The following is a 15259-nucleotide window of genomic DNA, read 5'->3' as shown; positions in this document are numbered from 1 at the left end:
ACCTTTCCAATTTGCTTCAAATGCCAAATGACCATAGGATGGTTGAGGTTGAGTTCTTCGGCAATTTCTCATGTAGTTGTAAGAGGATCACCGTCAGTGATGGCTCTCGGTGCTCATCAGTTTCTGATGGTTGGCCACTATGAGCTTCATCTTTGAGGCTCTAGTCTTCTTTGCAAAACTTCTTGAATCATCACTGCACTGTATGTTCATTAGCAGTTCCTGGGCCAAACTCTTGTTGATGTTGTGTGAGTTGTCTCTGCTGTTTTACGACCCATTTTGTACTGGATTAAAAAAATTGCTTGAATTTGCTTTTTGTCTAACGTCATTTCTGTAATCTAAAGTAAACATAAACAGCAAACAGTGAGTCATTAGCAGAGAAACATGAAGTGAGAAATGCCATTAAAATGATGTATAACATAACCACATTTATTTAAGAATGTATTCCAATATCAAAGGCAAAATTTCACAATAATGCAAAATCACAATTTTGCACCAGCTCTCTTACTATGACCAGTTTGAGGGATGCATCTTAAACTATTGCTGGTTTCTTCTGAGAGTCAGAGCCATTTGCTATCTATAACCTATAGTCATGTGAGGGAAAAGACAACTTCTTTTTACTCTATAATCTTAACTGTTCTAATCTATAGAATGGTACCTCATTAGTATAGAAGGTATATGATCTAGAAACTTACAGAATCATATAGTAAAGTAATTTATTTTGTTGTCCATACTGAAGGTGGTTCTCCTACCTCTAGTGCTTACTGCTTAGATGCAGAGTGCTTTTTTAAAGCCTCAGAGGGGAAAACCAGCTTTTATTACCACATGGTACAACTGCATTTTCAAAGCATGAAATTTTCAAAGCCAGAGATTTGGAAAATCCGTTTCATGTATTTTTTCAAATGACTATCATTTGTTAGCTGATTTTGCCTGCCTATAATTTCACTCAATTATTTATAACTTTACTATATGGCATTGTAGAAAGAATGATAATAGAAGTCCTGTAATCAGGATGATTACAAAATACTGTTTATACAAATAGTTATTGATACTATTGATATCAAATAGTATTGATATCAAATACTATTGATACAAAATACTACTGATCCATACAGTACACACATTGGTTAAATCTAAGAGTAGGAAAACATCCCCAGTACAAATAATGTTCCTTATACAGAGCATCTTCCACCTCAAAGGAAATCTAAAATTTATCTTTGGTGGCAGTGCACTATATTATAATAACAAAAAAAGAAGTAAACTTACTGAAAGAATCATAGTAAAAGGGGACAGAGTTTAGCCTTAGTCTTAAGAGTGTCTCAGGCATTAATAATCAAAGGGTACTTTGTATGGTGGTGTAAAGTAAAATTTTCAGTAAAATTCAAATAAAGTTATATCTTACTTGGATTTGTTCAGATTTTAAAAGGTAACTTGTTGGTGAAGGCTGGTAATATTACATACATTAAGACCACTACAACACTCAGCAAATATTTAACTTGACTGCTTCTATCACATGCTTGAGAGGCATTAGTGATACGGTCAAAAGGAAGATGCAGCAACCAAATACTAGAGCTCTAGTCCTAATTCTGGTCTTGTGACCTGAGTCACAGAGGGGATGACTGTGTGAACACAGTGAACCACTGTGTTCACTGTATGGTTCCATAGTATTTTGTATCAATACTATTTGATATCAATAGTATCAAAAAAAAAATCATGCTTCCCTTGCAAGGTTACTGTGAGGATGAGGTGCAGTAATATGTGTGAAAGTGCTCTGAAACTATTTTATTTTTGTTGTTTAATCACGAAGTTGTGTCTGATTCTTTGTGACCCCGTGAACTGTAGTTCTTCTGTGTATTCTTGCCACCTCTTCTTAATATCTTCTGCTTCTGTTAGGCCCATACTGTCTCTGTCCTTTATTGAATAGTTTTATCATTTCAAGCATATCATTTAAGTTTTGATTAATGTATGTACTTGTGAACCACTGTTCAAACCAAGGTATGGAACATTTCCATCAGAGCAAAAAAGTTCCTTCATTCCCTTTTGCTGTTAGTCTCTCTCCATCCCAGGTAATCACTGATCTGCTTTCTGACACAACAGACAGATTTTCCCTGTTAAATTACATGTATATGGAATTATGCTATGTGCAGTCTTTTGTGTTAAAAGTACCTATTTTTAGGAATTTAATCATTTTATTAAATATATAATGCTGATATGCAGATGACACAACCTTGTATATCTCAGATATGCAGATGACACTACCCTTATGGCAGAAAGTAAATAAGAATTAAAGAGCCTCTTGATGAAAGTGAAAGAGGAGAGTGAAAAAGTTGGCTTAAAGCTCAACATTCAAAAAATGAAGATCATGGCATCCAGTCCCATTACTTCATGGCAAATAGATGGGGAAACAATGAAAACGGTGACAGACTTTATTTTCTTGGGCTCCAAAATCACTGCAGATGGTGACTGCAGCCATGAAATTAAAAGATGCTTCCTCCTTGGAAGAAAATCTGTGACCAACCTAGACAGCATATTAAAAAGCAGAGACATTGCTGACAAAGGTTAGTCTAGTCAAAGCTATGTTTCTTCCAGCAGTCATGTTTGGATGTGAGAGTTTGGACCATAAAGAAAGCTGAGTGCTAAAGAATTGATGCTTTTGAAATGTGTTGTTGGAGAAGACTCTTGAGAGTCCCTTGGACCGCAAGGAGATCCAACCAGTTCTTCGTAAAGGGAATCAGTCCTGCATATTCATTGGAAGGACTGATGCTGAAGCTGAAACTCCAATACTTTGGCCACCTGATGGGAAGAACTGACTCACTGGAAAATACCCTGATGCTACGAAAGATTGAAGGCAGGAGGAGAAGGGAATGACAGAGGATGAGATGGTTGGATGGCATCACCGACTTGATGGACATGGGTCTGGGGAAGCTTCAGGAGTTGGTGTTGGACAGGGAAGCCTGGTGTGCTGCAGTCCATTAGGTTGCAGAGTCAGACATGACTGAACAACTGAACTGAACTGACGCATTTTATTGTTGAATAGTTTGCTACTATATGAATAAGCCACAACCTTTTCTCTCTCTACTTGCTGATTGACATTAAGGTTATTTCCAGGTTTTGGCTATTTTGAATAAAACTGCTTTGGACATTTGTGTCCAGTTGTTTGTGCAGACATATATTTTATATTTTCATTTCTCTTGGTGTAGAATTGTGGATCATAGGGTTTTTGCATGTTTAACTTTATAAAAGCCAATTTTCCAAATTGTTCCATTTTTTACCTTCACCAGCAGTGTGTCACAGTTCAAATTATTTCTTATCCTACTAACATTTGGAGGTTGGCTAATAAAATCTTGGGTTCATATTCATTAAGTAGAAATTATGTTATACGCAGACTTTTATGGCAGTTATGAAAATTGATTAGTTGATTATGGAAGTTATGGCAGTTGATTTAGTTCTAAAAGTTTACTAGTGATAGCTAATTTGTTATCCTTTACATCTCCTTTGTGCCAAGTACCGTGTTAATGAGTTTATTTTTTCATAGATTATAATCCCTAATCCTTAGAATGGTTCCAGAAAACAGAATGTGTTATCTTTATTTGGTGGTTAGGAATACTGGACTAGTAAATTTAGGCTTAAGATTTTGATTCTGAGTTTGATTCTAAAACCTGAGATTTCTTTACTTAATTTTATTTTAGTATTTTGGTCTTTTTTTTATAGAGGACAGTTAGAATGAGTATTTCAGCTCTCATGGTTCTTTGTGTTGGAGTCTCCAAACTGAACTGAGAAAGATCTAAAAAGAACTAGAAGAAGTTGCCCCAGGGAAAAATAAAGGATTTGAAACGTTTTCTCTGTGTGTATGTATGTGTGTGTCTCTTCCTGTATGTGTCTGTAGGAAAGAGCCTGCGTACTTACTTTTCTGAGAGATGTTAAGTATCTAATTAGATGACACTTTCGTATGTATTATCTGAATTGTGCATAAGAGGAGAAAATGGCAAAGCTTTGGAATTACTAGAGAGGAAAGACAGGTAGTGGTGAATAACAGTAATTGAGTCAAGAAGCTTGTTTTTATCTTCAAGCACCCTAGTTGCCCTCAGAATGATCTTGTTTCACCCTGTAGGAATCAGCCTATATGCATTTATTTTTTAATATATTCCTAGATGATTACTGATGATTTGTATGTGAGTTTAACCAGTGGTAGGTTGAATTTTAGATCAGAATTTTAGTGAGAAAATTGGTCAGTTATTTCCCAAATAGACAAGTTTTGTGGAACAGTCCACATTTTTCAGATTTCCTTTATTTAAAAAAATAATTGTTTTCTAAGTTTGGATCCTTTTAATTTCATTTTTTTCCTTTTCCACCCTGTTTGCAGACATTTCAACCTTCGAATGAAGAGGGATACTTCCCTTTTCAGTGAGGAATTTAGGGTGGAAACATCAAATGCAATACTTGATTATGATACTTCTCATATTTACACTGGACATATTTATGGTAAGTTGAACCTTAAAAGAACTCTGATTTTTTCTACACAAGGAAATTTGTGTTGTTTGAAGTGTAGGCAGATATTTCAGAAAAATGGTATAAATCCTGGGCAAATTTGAGTGTATCATGAAGAACAGTGGTCTTTGAAGGATGAAGTAATTCTTGGATCAATTGTTACATATATGCTTAATGTTGAATTATGTAGTGTCTGGCTTTTAAAAGGTATGAAGTTTTGATTCTCTCATTACCTCCAAATTGCTACATTTTTAAAAGATTTTGATGATTTATATAATTTTTCTAATTTTCCAAGCAAGAAATTAACAGTAACTTAACTGGGTTTTATAAGAGAAGTCTACAATGAAACTGTACAATGATCTTAACAGCCAAAAATAATGTGCAGAGTCTTTCATAGGAAAGTCCTCTGAAGGCCTTCTGTCCTCAGAATCTATTTGCTTTTTGTTCACAATTCTAACAACTTTCTCTTGGTATACCAGATTTTAAAAGATATTAGGGAGATGAGGGCACAGTTACTAGTTCAATGGAAAACTACATTTATCAGCTTAGTAATGAAGGAAGAACAGAACAATTTATGGAAGTTGTAAAAAAGCTAAAAAATCAAAGTCTTCTGGGGGTATTATGGACAAAATATCATGGAATTATAACTCTGTACATTAGTAAATACTCAAGATGATCCTCATTTATTAAGAGTTATTAAAGTTAACTGAAAGTTAAATTTCATTTTTCCGTAGTAGAGAGATTTCCCCTCAGATCTTAACTTGAAAAATTAAACACTTTGAGAAAGATTCCTTTTTTTTTTATGAGGGTAAATGAGATTTTTTTTGTACTTAAAATTTCTCATTTGTAGATTGAGCACAGTTAATAAATTTAAAGGTTTTTTTACTGTTATAATTGTGTAATAGAAAAGTAAAGTATTTCTCCATTGATCAAGATTTCTAATGTTATAGTTTTTTTTATGATTTTCTTGATAGTTTATCTTGCTGGGTAAGTAACTTAGTAGTCCCCCCCCTTTATTTTGCTAGGTGACAGTCAAGAAGCATATGACAAAATTATAGATAAACATCATATCATTTAAAATGCAAATGTCTTGGACTCAGCTTCAGTCTGTGATTAAAGTCAACTAATTAGTGCTAATCTACAACTTAGAAATTGGGGGAAAAAAACCCCTGATGTTGAGATTTTTTTTTTAGTTGTGTTTGTGTATATTCATAATAACTTTTAATTGTTAGTATCTGAGAAAGTTATAATACATTATGGTGAATAAAAGAGAAAGCCATACAAAGTCAGAAAATAAAAGCTAGACCTCAGCTTTGTTTTAGTGAGAAAATTTTAAATGGTAAATTAAACTTTATAGATCCCTCCTACTTCCCACCTCTATCATTTGATGTTTTGTGACTGTATTAAAAACCAAAACTGCTTTCTTTTTTATTTATTTTCTTTCCCTAAAGAAGTATCATGGATGAGACACTATCACAAACTTAGAGTATCTAAAAAAGAATTAGTGGTTTACTTCTAAAGTATTTAACACTCTTCTATTTTGAAAATGTATTTCTAAAACCCAGATATGCTAAGGAAGCCAAGATGCTCATGCAGAATATATTAGGTGGGAAAGAACTTTTTTTTTTATGACAATTAGAGCAGAAATTTGAAATATACTTTAATGTCTTTATTTTAAAAGTATGTATTTTATACTTGTATTTTAACAAAGAGCTGTTAAATGTATGTATTTTAACAAAGAGCTGCTTGTCTCTTTCAAAGTTTATTTAGCAGTCATTTATTCAATGACTATTGCATACATGCCAGGCTCTGAGCTAGGTGCTGGGAATTTGATTGTCGGCAAGACAGATGTTCCATATTTCATTGTTTATACATATATATATAAAATATATATTTACTAGGTTCTAGTTGTTCACATTTAGTTGATATATTTCATGTGAGAATTAATTTCTCTGGTAAATTTGTATTTAGGTTTTTTTCAATACATAAGAATGGCTTTTTAAAGGAGAATAAATTTAACATTCATGTGCAATTTGAATTTGTTAAGAGTTTGTTGCTTTCATTAATAGGTGAAGAAGGAAGTTTTAGCCATGGGTCTGTTATTGATGGAAGATTTGAAGGATTCATTCAGACTCATGGTGGCACATTTTATGTTGAACCAGCAGAGAGATATATTAAAGACCGAACTCTGCCATTTCACTCTGTCATTTATCATGAAGATGATATTAGTAAGTACTTAATTTTGCAAAAGCATATAAATAGTTGAAACTATGTGGAGACAAATGAAATCTGAGCTGTTTTCTTTCCTAAGCTATTAATCAGGCTAGAAAGTAGGTTCACAACCAAAATCTGTTAAATGATAGATTTATATAGTGAAACAATATCATTGTCAGTCTGTGCCTCTACTTCGTTGACATGATACAACCAACTTTATTTGAACTATGAGTCAACCAACTCTGACTGAACTGGAAATTCAATATTCTGATGTTATCTAGTCATTTAATGTAACACCCGTATGTGTGTGCCTGTGTATGGCCTACCGAAGCACCATCTTCTTATGTAAATTTCAGTATGGATATTTGCATAACATTTAAAGAATATTTTAGATGTTTTTGTAATTTCTAAGCCTTTTGAATATTATTGGGATCTTGAAATGAAAACTTGACTTCCACTGGGTAAGACTTCAAATATATTGTTTCTAGATTTGATTCTTGACCATAGTCTTTATATGCTAAAGCTGAAACTCCAGTACTCTGGCCACCTCATGCGAAGAGTTGACTCATTGGAAAAGACTCTGATGCTGGGAGGGATTGGGGGCAGGAGGAGAAGGGGACGACAGAGGATGAGATGGCTGGATGGCATCGCTGACTTGATGGACGTGAATCTGAGTGAACTCCGGGAGTTGGTGATGGACAGGGAGGCCTGGCATGCTGCGATTCATGGGGTCGCAAAGAGTTGGACACGACTGAGCGACTGAACTGAACTGATAGTCTTTATATGATGAATTTGTTGGGAGAGTTCTTTTTCTGTGTCTTAAGAGAGTACAAAATGTATTTAGGCTTGACTTTTTCATTCTAACATTGTCTGTATATCCATAATCATTAAATCATAAGAATGCTGAAATGAAATGACCCAGAAATACATTCCTCTAATTCACATGCCTCTGGAATACTCATATTTTATTTTTGACTGTAATACTAGTCTCTCAGTTTTTGCCTATTTTCCTTATTTGGCAGGTTCCAAGCTTCATTTTCCTTTATGCATATAGAAATTTGTTGTCAGTAATTTTGTTCTCACCCCTGGTAATGTACGGGAAAGTCTTTTAATCATGTTGACTTTTTGCTCTGTCAGCTTTGACAGTTTCTATACTGAAGTCTGTCATCTCTAATGCTCGATTACTATAGAAAATAGCACAATTGCTCGAGATGGAACACACTTATGGTTTTACTACTACCTGATAAATCATAAATTTGTTGTTAATGCTGCTTATCCACTTTTTTGCTCATCCCTGTTTGATTTCTGTTCCAATTTCCCTTCTTGATGTTTCAAATTCTCCTTAAACTCCAATCTGCAGTCTTCCTTCACAAGCTGGAGTATGGATTCCTTTACCTTCCTTTCTTTTTGCCAAAAGGATCATCATCTACTTGATTTATGTGATACTTTGTAATTTTCTTAGTAATTTAGCTGTTTTGCAGGTTTACCTCTCCTGTCAGGGTGTGTAAATTCTTCAACTACAGTTTCTGTTTTTTTTTTTTTTCTCTTTACATTTCACATGTTGTTTATCTCTGGAGCACTTTTCTTCACTGATACTTAATAAAGTCCGACAACATTTTCCCTAGAAAGTTTTCTCAGAATCAAACAAGACCTTTGGGGAAATAAAGGAGAGGGAGAGAGTGATTGACAGATTTTGAATTCATGGTTTCCTTCTTATATTGTAGTCAAGCGATTCTTTGCCTTCTATTTCCTATAAGTATCCTCTACTTGTTTTGCTTTTTATGTGTGTACTACTTATATGTAGTTTAAGCATGTCCTGCTCTTTTTTCAGAATTCTGTTTCTTCTTCATCATATAATTGCATTTTTTCCACTTTGCATCTTTTAGTAATTTTCAGATATCTCCCTTTATTTCAACCTTTCTTTTTCCCCAAAGGTGATGAGTCAGCTTGGAGAATTGGTGGCAGTGGCTGCAACTTAGTGTTCAATTCCTTTTGGCATTTAACTTTACCATTGATTCTAGTGCTTAATTCTTAAGTGTCTTAGTAAATATATATTCATAGTAAGGCGATCTTTTCACATTCTGTTTATTATTATATACCAGTAATGGTATTAGAGCTTAAAAATAGTCATATTTAGGGTGATTTTGTTTGTAACTTTCTCTGGTAAATAGAAATGTCGTTATGTGAAGATGACAATATGGGAAGCATTGCCTTAAACAGAATTTTTAATGCTTGCAGATTTAGACTGTTACTTTCAAAAAACTACTGAAAATCTGTCAAGTTAGCTATGAAAGGAAAGCATACACTTGTTAACTTTTTAGTTAAATAGTTGCTCTAAGTCTAGATTCTAGACCAAGGTTGATAGACTGTAAAAGGTTCAGATATTAAATTTTTTGTCTTTATTGGCCATCTTGGTTCTGTTGCAACTGAATTCTGCCATTGTCGTATGAAAACAGAGTAGAAAATATGTGAATGAATAAAAATGACTGTCTGCCAATAAAACTTTAGTTATTGACACCTAAATTTGAATTTCATGAAATTTTTATATGACACAGAATATTATTCTTTTAATTTTTTCCCACCATTTGGAAAGGTAAAATCCATCTTTAGCTTTCATGCCAAACAAAAGAATTCTTTTATCTAGCAGGCTTTTGTTTGCCTACCCCTGTTCTAGAGGATGGCTAGATAAATTTACTTTTTCTTTAAGTTAAAATATAGTTGACATACAACATTGTATTAGCTTCAGGTATGCAACATAATGATTTGATGTTTAAATACATTATGAAATGATCACCATGATAAGCTAGTAACATTGGTCACTGTACACAGTTATTACAGTATTATTGACTATATTCTCTAAGCTATGTATTACTTCCTTATGACTTCCTTATTTCATGACTGGACGTTTGAGCCTCTTAATCTCCTTGATCTGTTCGCCCAGTCTCCTACTCCTCTTCCCTCTGGCAACCACTGGTTTGTTCTCTGTGTCTATGAGTCTGTTTTTGTTTTGTTTTTTTCATTCATTTACCTTGTTTTTTTAGTTTCTATGTGTAAGTGAAATCACATGATATTTGTCTAGATTAAATTTACTTTTAATTGGCCTTTTAACCTCTCAGTGTAGAATACCTAAGGTTCTAATAGTAGTAGAAGTACAGTTAGTTACTATTCTTTAATGTCTACCCAGCACCATATGAAGTTCCTTGCCTGCATTATTTTAATCTTCACAATAATCCGATGAGGTATATAGGCACACATGTTATCTCTGCTTTACAGATGAGGAAACTGAGCATAGAAAACTTTATGTTGCTTGATTGTGGATGTTGTGTTCTTATCCCTGTGTCTTCTGCTTCATTCTTGTAAATGAAGCTATAAATTCTCACTGCTCTTATTCCAAGGATTTCTGGGTCTTTTCTGAAATCTGTAGCTCTCCCTGAAATCACACATTTGCATTTATTGCTGTTTAGAGCCAAATTCTTTCCTTAGCATATTTAGCAGTGGATGTTTTATTTCACAACTAATTAAAAGGGAGACGAAGGCAATGGCACCCCACTCCAGTACTCTTGCCTGGAAAATCCTATGGACAGAGGAGCCTGGTGGGCTGCAGTCCATGGGGTCGCAAAGAGTCGGACACGACTGAGCGACTGCCTTTCACTTTTCACTTTCATGCATTGGAGAGGGAAATGGCAACCCACTCCAGTGTTCTTGCCTGGAGAATCCCAGGGACGGGGAGCCTGGTGGGCTGCCGTCTATGGGGGCGCACAGAGTCGAACACGACTGAAGTGACTTAGCAGCAGCAGCAGCATGTCCTTTTATTGTTTAATAATAATATTATTTTTATATAATTTACTTAAGTGCCAGTAGTTTATTTTTACGACTAAAGTACTGCGTGATTGTTTAGGTCACTGTCTATAGGCTTGAGTGAATTTGGTGTCCCTATATGTGTTACTTTCAGCAGAAGCAAATTACAGGGGAGGCATGCCGGCTTTGGATAGGAATCCTGACGAGAATTTGGCTGTCTTCCTCTTAACACTGTTCTTGTAGCTCTAGGCCTTGAATATATGAAACTACCATGGAATATGATAACTGCTGTTCTGGAGAACCTTAGGGAATGGCTTCTGAGGCCATTCCTGTATATAGGAACACTGAGCCAGTTTTCAGTGAAAATACTTAATAACTTCTAGATGCTTTGATATAATTTACTTAAGTGCCAATAATTTGGCATGAAATTGATAACTACATGTAGTTACCAGCTTAAAATTAGCACTTGTTCAATTCTGTGCTTAGGTGGTTAAAGAGCACTCTCTTCTAGAAGACAGAAATGTGAACAGTTATGACAGGGTAAGAATACAATTTAGTTCTCTACCTCTTGGACCAGTTTATTTCAAAGAAACTGGAAAAAACATTGTTCCATAAACTATACTATACTATACTATAAACTATACTGCTAAGCTTATTAATATGAGTACTTTTAGGAATGTCTGTAAAATTGCTTGGAATTATTTTAAATAATGGTAAATAGTGGATCTTTGTACCCTTTTGTGTACTACCTTTATGAGAGGCAAAGGTCTAAGTAATTTTTCCATGCTGTACTTATAAAGAACTATTTTGCCTCTGAATTAAAAGGTGTTTTAAGTAAATATTTGATGCTGCAGTGTAAGAGTCAAATCTGTTCACTTCAGATGATTGTCATCTGGGTAGTATAGAGAAGCCCAGAGAGCTTGCATCTGCTTGTGCCTCATACAGTAGTAGGATACTTTTACTTTCAGCCTGTGTGCTAAGCTGAAACGGTACTAGTAGCTTCATTATCTTGTGTTTCAATGAGAAGACTCCTTATTTCTTGTTCTGAAAAATTGAGACTGTTAAATTTTACTTAATCATTTCAAGATGAATGACTCCTTCACATAGAAGTCTGTATTTGTGAAACATAAGGATATTGTTTTTAATTGACCTTAAAAAAACAATTTGTTCCATACTGTGCTTTGGAAGTTGTGGACATAAATGAGTTTTCTCATAGGCATTAAGACTTTCAACTCTTTTTGTGTTACTGTTAGTGGGAAGAAGTGACAAGGAATAGAAGAAAAAGAGGGAAGGAAGAATTGAATTGGAAAGTGTTGATAATGACTAGCATTTTTCAAATCTGACATTATGTATTGATTGATCGTGTTCATCTAGAGGTCACAGGAAATTCTGAGGATTTATCTTGAAATGTTTCTGTCTGTGCTTAAGGTCCAATCTGGAGCTTAGAAATATGCTCATGTGTATTGAAGTTGTGAAAGACAGTGGTAGAAACTTAGCAAGATTAAGGAATGAAGTGTTCTGATTGATAATTCAGTCGCAGAGTGGCTCAGCTGTGATTGGAATTGCCCATGACTTCAGAACTTCCATAGTGTATACAGGTTTATTGTCAGTCTATAAACTTGCTTTACCTAGCATTGATCTTAAATATTTAGTTTTATTAAGCACAGTAATAATATTTGAAAGAAATATAAAAACTGAGAGGCATTGTTGACTCCTTTTGTTTTTTCCTGAGTTAATCTCTAGGGAAATATAATTTCTTCAAAAAATCCACAGGCACAAATGAAGAAAAGTTGAGAAGGCTATGAGAAATGATAGCTTTTTGAAAAATATTTAATTAGAAATGTGAGATATTTAATCAGGAACACATTTAAGGGATTTGATTCTTTTTGCAGAATTTGGAGAAAATATACCCAGCACTTTCATATTATTCAATCACAGTTTATTTTATGTATGTAAATAAGACTCAAGTTAAGGACATTTTATGATTGGTTAGCATGTATATTTGTGTATATATTTATTTAAAAATATAAATAGGAAGTACTTTAGCTGCATAATGATCATTTCATCAACAGATTATTTAAAAATAAGAAAGCTCTTACATTATCAAACGGCTTTAAACTCACCTTAGAAAGTAAAATTATATTTGGAAATTTTGTTCTTTTTCTTCTGAGAAATATTACCTCATGATTTTGTTTTGCAGTGTTTTGCTATAGTTTTACAAAGAGATTGAATAAGAAATTTAATTCATTGTACACCTGAATATTACATTAAGGATGCAGTTTGAATATGTTCTCACTATACTGTTAAGTGACAGGTTTTGAGAGTTTGGAAAAAGTTATAGATATTTGATTTGACAGTAAGAAGAATGAAAGTTTTAAATTAAGACTTTATAACCATATGTGTTTAAAAAATAAGGATTTTCTTATGGGGGGCATTGTTTCTTCTTCATCCCTCATCGGCAAGCTGTTCGTGAAAAAGAGTTTTTTGGAAAAGACCAGAAGATTGATGTATTGATAGTTCTGAATTTAATGGAATTCTGTAATTTTAGTACTGTTGCAAAAGGCACTAGAATTACTTCTAAACTCTTAAGTTTGAAGATGATGGAAACTGAAGTCTGTGTGCGTGTAGGTGCTCAGTTGTGTTTAACTCTTTGTGACCCTATGGACTGTAGCTCCTCTGTCCATGGAATCTTCCAGGCAAGAATATTGGAGTAGGTTGCCATTTCCTTTCCAGGGGTTCTTCCCAACCCAGGGATCAAACCCACATCTCTTGCATCTCCTGCATTGGCAGGTGGATTCTTTACCACTATGTCACCTTGGAAGCCCAAAACTGAAACCTAAGGAGTCTTATTAAACAGCTTGGGCAAGATATTTTCATGGCAAGGATCCATGTATCCTGACTTCTCCAGTACATTGTTGGGTACATTGTAAGTTAGGAGAGACTTGTTTAAAGGGGCTAAAGTCAAAGGACTTAATGACAGTAAAGACAATTATTGTGCAGATTAAAAAGATTTCAAAAGCAGAGACATTACTTTGCTAACAAAGGTCCGTCTAGTCAAGGCTATGGTTTTTCCAGTAGTCGTATATGGATGTGAGAGTTGGACTGTGAAGAAAGCTGAGCACCGAAGAATTGATGCTTTTGAACTGTGGTGTTGAAGACTCTTGAGAGTCCCTTGGACTGCAAGGAGATCCAACCAGTCCATTCTGAAGGAGATCAGCCCTGGGTGTTCTTTGGAGGGAATGATGCTAAAGCTGAAACTCCAGTACTTTGGCCACCTCATGCGAAGAGTTGACTCATCGGAAAAGACTCTGATGCTGGGAAGGATTGGGGGCAGGAGGAGAAGGGGATGACAGAGGATGAGATGACTGGATGGCATCACCGACTTGATGAACATGAGTTTGAGTGAACTCCGGGAGCTGGTGATGGACAGGGAGGCCTGGCATGCTGTGATTCATGGGGTCACAGAGTTGGGCACGACTGAGTGACTGAACTGAACTGAAGACTTCATTTTTGGTATCATTGATTTTGCAGAAGTGTGGCTGTGTTTGCTACCGGAAAAGAGAGTAAATTTACATTTCAGGTTCAACTTTATGAGTGATAATTTATAGAAAAACTAATAGAAGTAGCATTAAAAGTGTATATATGTTTATATTTCACATCTCTTCTAGCACAATTCAGTTCTTGATGTTTATGTTTAGTGACCTTGCAAGTGTGTCTAAAGACATTGGTCTAAGACTTGGGCCCTGTAAAGAACTGCTTTACATTGTGGTATCATATTTATTATAAAAATGTAAAAATTCTGTTTATGGTTTATAAATTTGGAGATTAGATATCTTGGTAAGCAATCTTGTATCTTATTTATATTCAAATATTAGACTAGGAATTCATTAATGTGGATTTTACTGCTTTCAGCAACTGTGGAGTCTTGGATTCTGTTGGGGAAGGAAAAAATTTCCCTGTTAATGTTCTTCTAGCTGATGTAAGAATTTTAAAAGAAGAAGGATATCAAATTTAATTATGTACACACAAGGTCTTCATCAGGAAAATGAGACCCCAGAACAACTTAGGCAGTTGAGGTTTATATGGCATTTCAGAGGTGAAGAGGCTAAGGGTTTGGTACTTAAAGGGGAGCAAAAACAATTACAGGAAGATGGGAGAGCAAATGTTGGGTAAACAGGTGTTTGCTGTGCCATGCAGGGACAACGGGACCCAGAGAGGACTTTGATCTGTAGGCCCTGCTGAGTTCCTCCTGCCATGCCTACTCCATATATTTTGTAGATCTCTGTGTTGATAGTTCTCTTCCTAGACCAGACCCTTTATCTAAATTCTTTCAGGCAGTTAAAAGGGAGGTAAAAAGAAAGGCTTCTTGAGTCTTCCTCTTTCTTAAAAATAATTGGTCTAAAATAATCTGTATGCCAAAGAAAGACATTTTGTAGTATGTTGTAAAACAAATGAGCAGGAAATTAACAAGTGATACAGTATTAATAACTAAGTACAGATTTTCTTCAAATTTCACAAAATTTTATGCCAGTGTCCATTATTTGTTTTCATACTTTCTTCAAGACTCTGCATGGTATTTAATTGCACTGATCAGCTTCAGCTGCATGCAACAGATTCTGGTAAATTCTCTTTTCATTTTTATTCTATAAAAATGCCATACAACCCAGCAATCCCATTGCTGGGCATACACACCAAGGAAATCAGAATTGAAAGAGACATGGGTACCCCAATGTTCATTGCAGCACTGTTTATAATAGCCAGG

At 34.7% G+C, this 15259-nt stretch overlaps 1 protein-coding gene across 1 annotated transcript in view; it reads left to right on the top strand.

Moving 5' to 3' along the window:
- The window catches only part of ADAM10 (ADAM metallopeptidase domain 10), a 136778-nt gene that overhangs the window by 55809 nt on the left and 65710 nt on the right, over positions 1-15259 (top strand). Inside the window, exons 3-4 of the mRNA XM_018054271.1 lie at positions 4361-4479; positions 6555-6713. Coding sequence (XP_017909760.1) covers positions 4361-4479; positions 6555-6713 — 278 coding nt within the window. The remainder of the gene's footprint in view (positions 1-4360; positions 4480-6554; positions 6714-15259) is intronic.

Source organism: Capra hircus, chromosome 10 (genome assembly GCF_001704415.2).
Source record: "Capra hircus breed San Clemente chromosome 10, ASM170441v1, whole genome shotgun sequence".
Taxonomy (NCBI): domain Eukaryota; kingdom Metazoa; phylum Chordata; class Mammalia; order Artiodactyla; family Bovidae; genus Capra; species Capra hircus.
The sequence above is the reverse complement of the archived record's forward strand: the minus strand, read 5'-3'. Positions and strand labels throughout refer to the sequence as shown.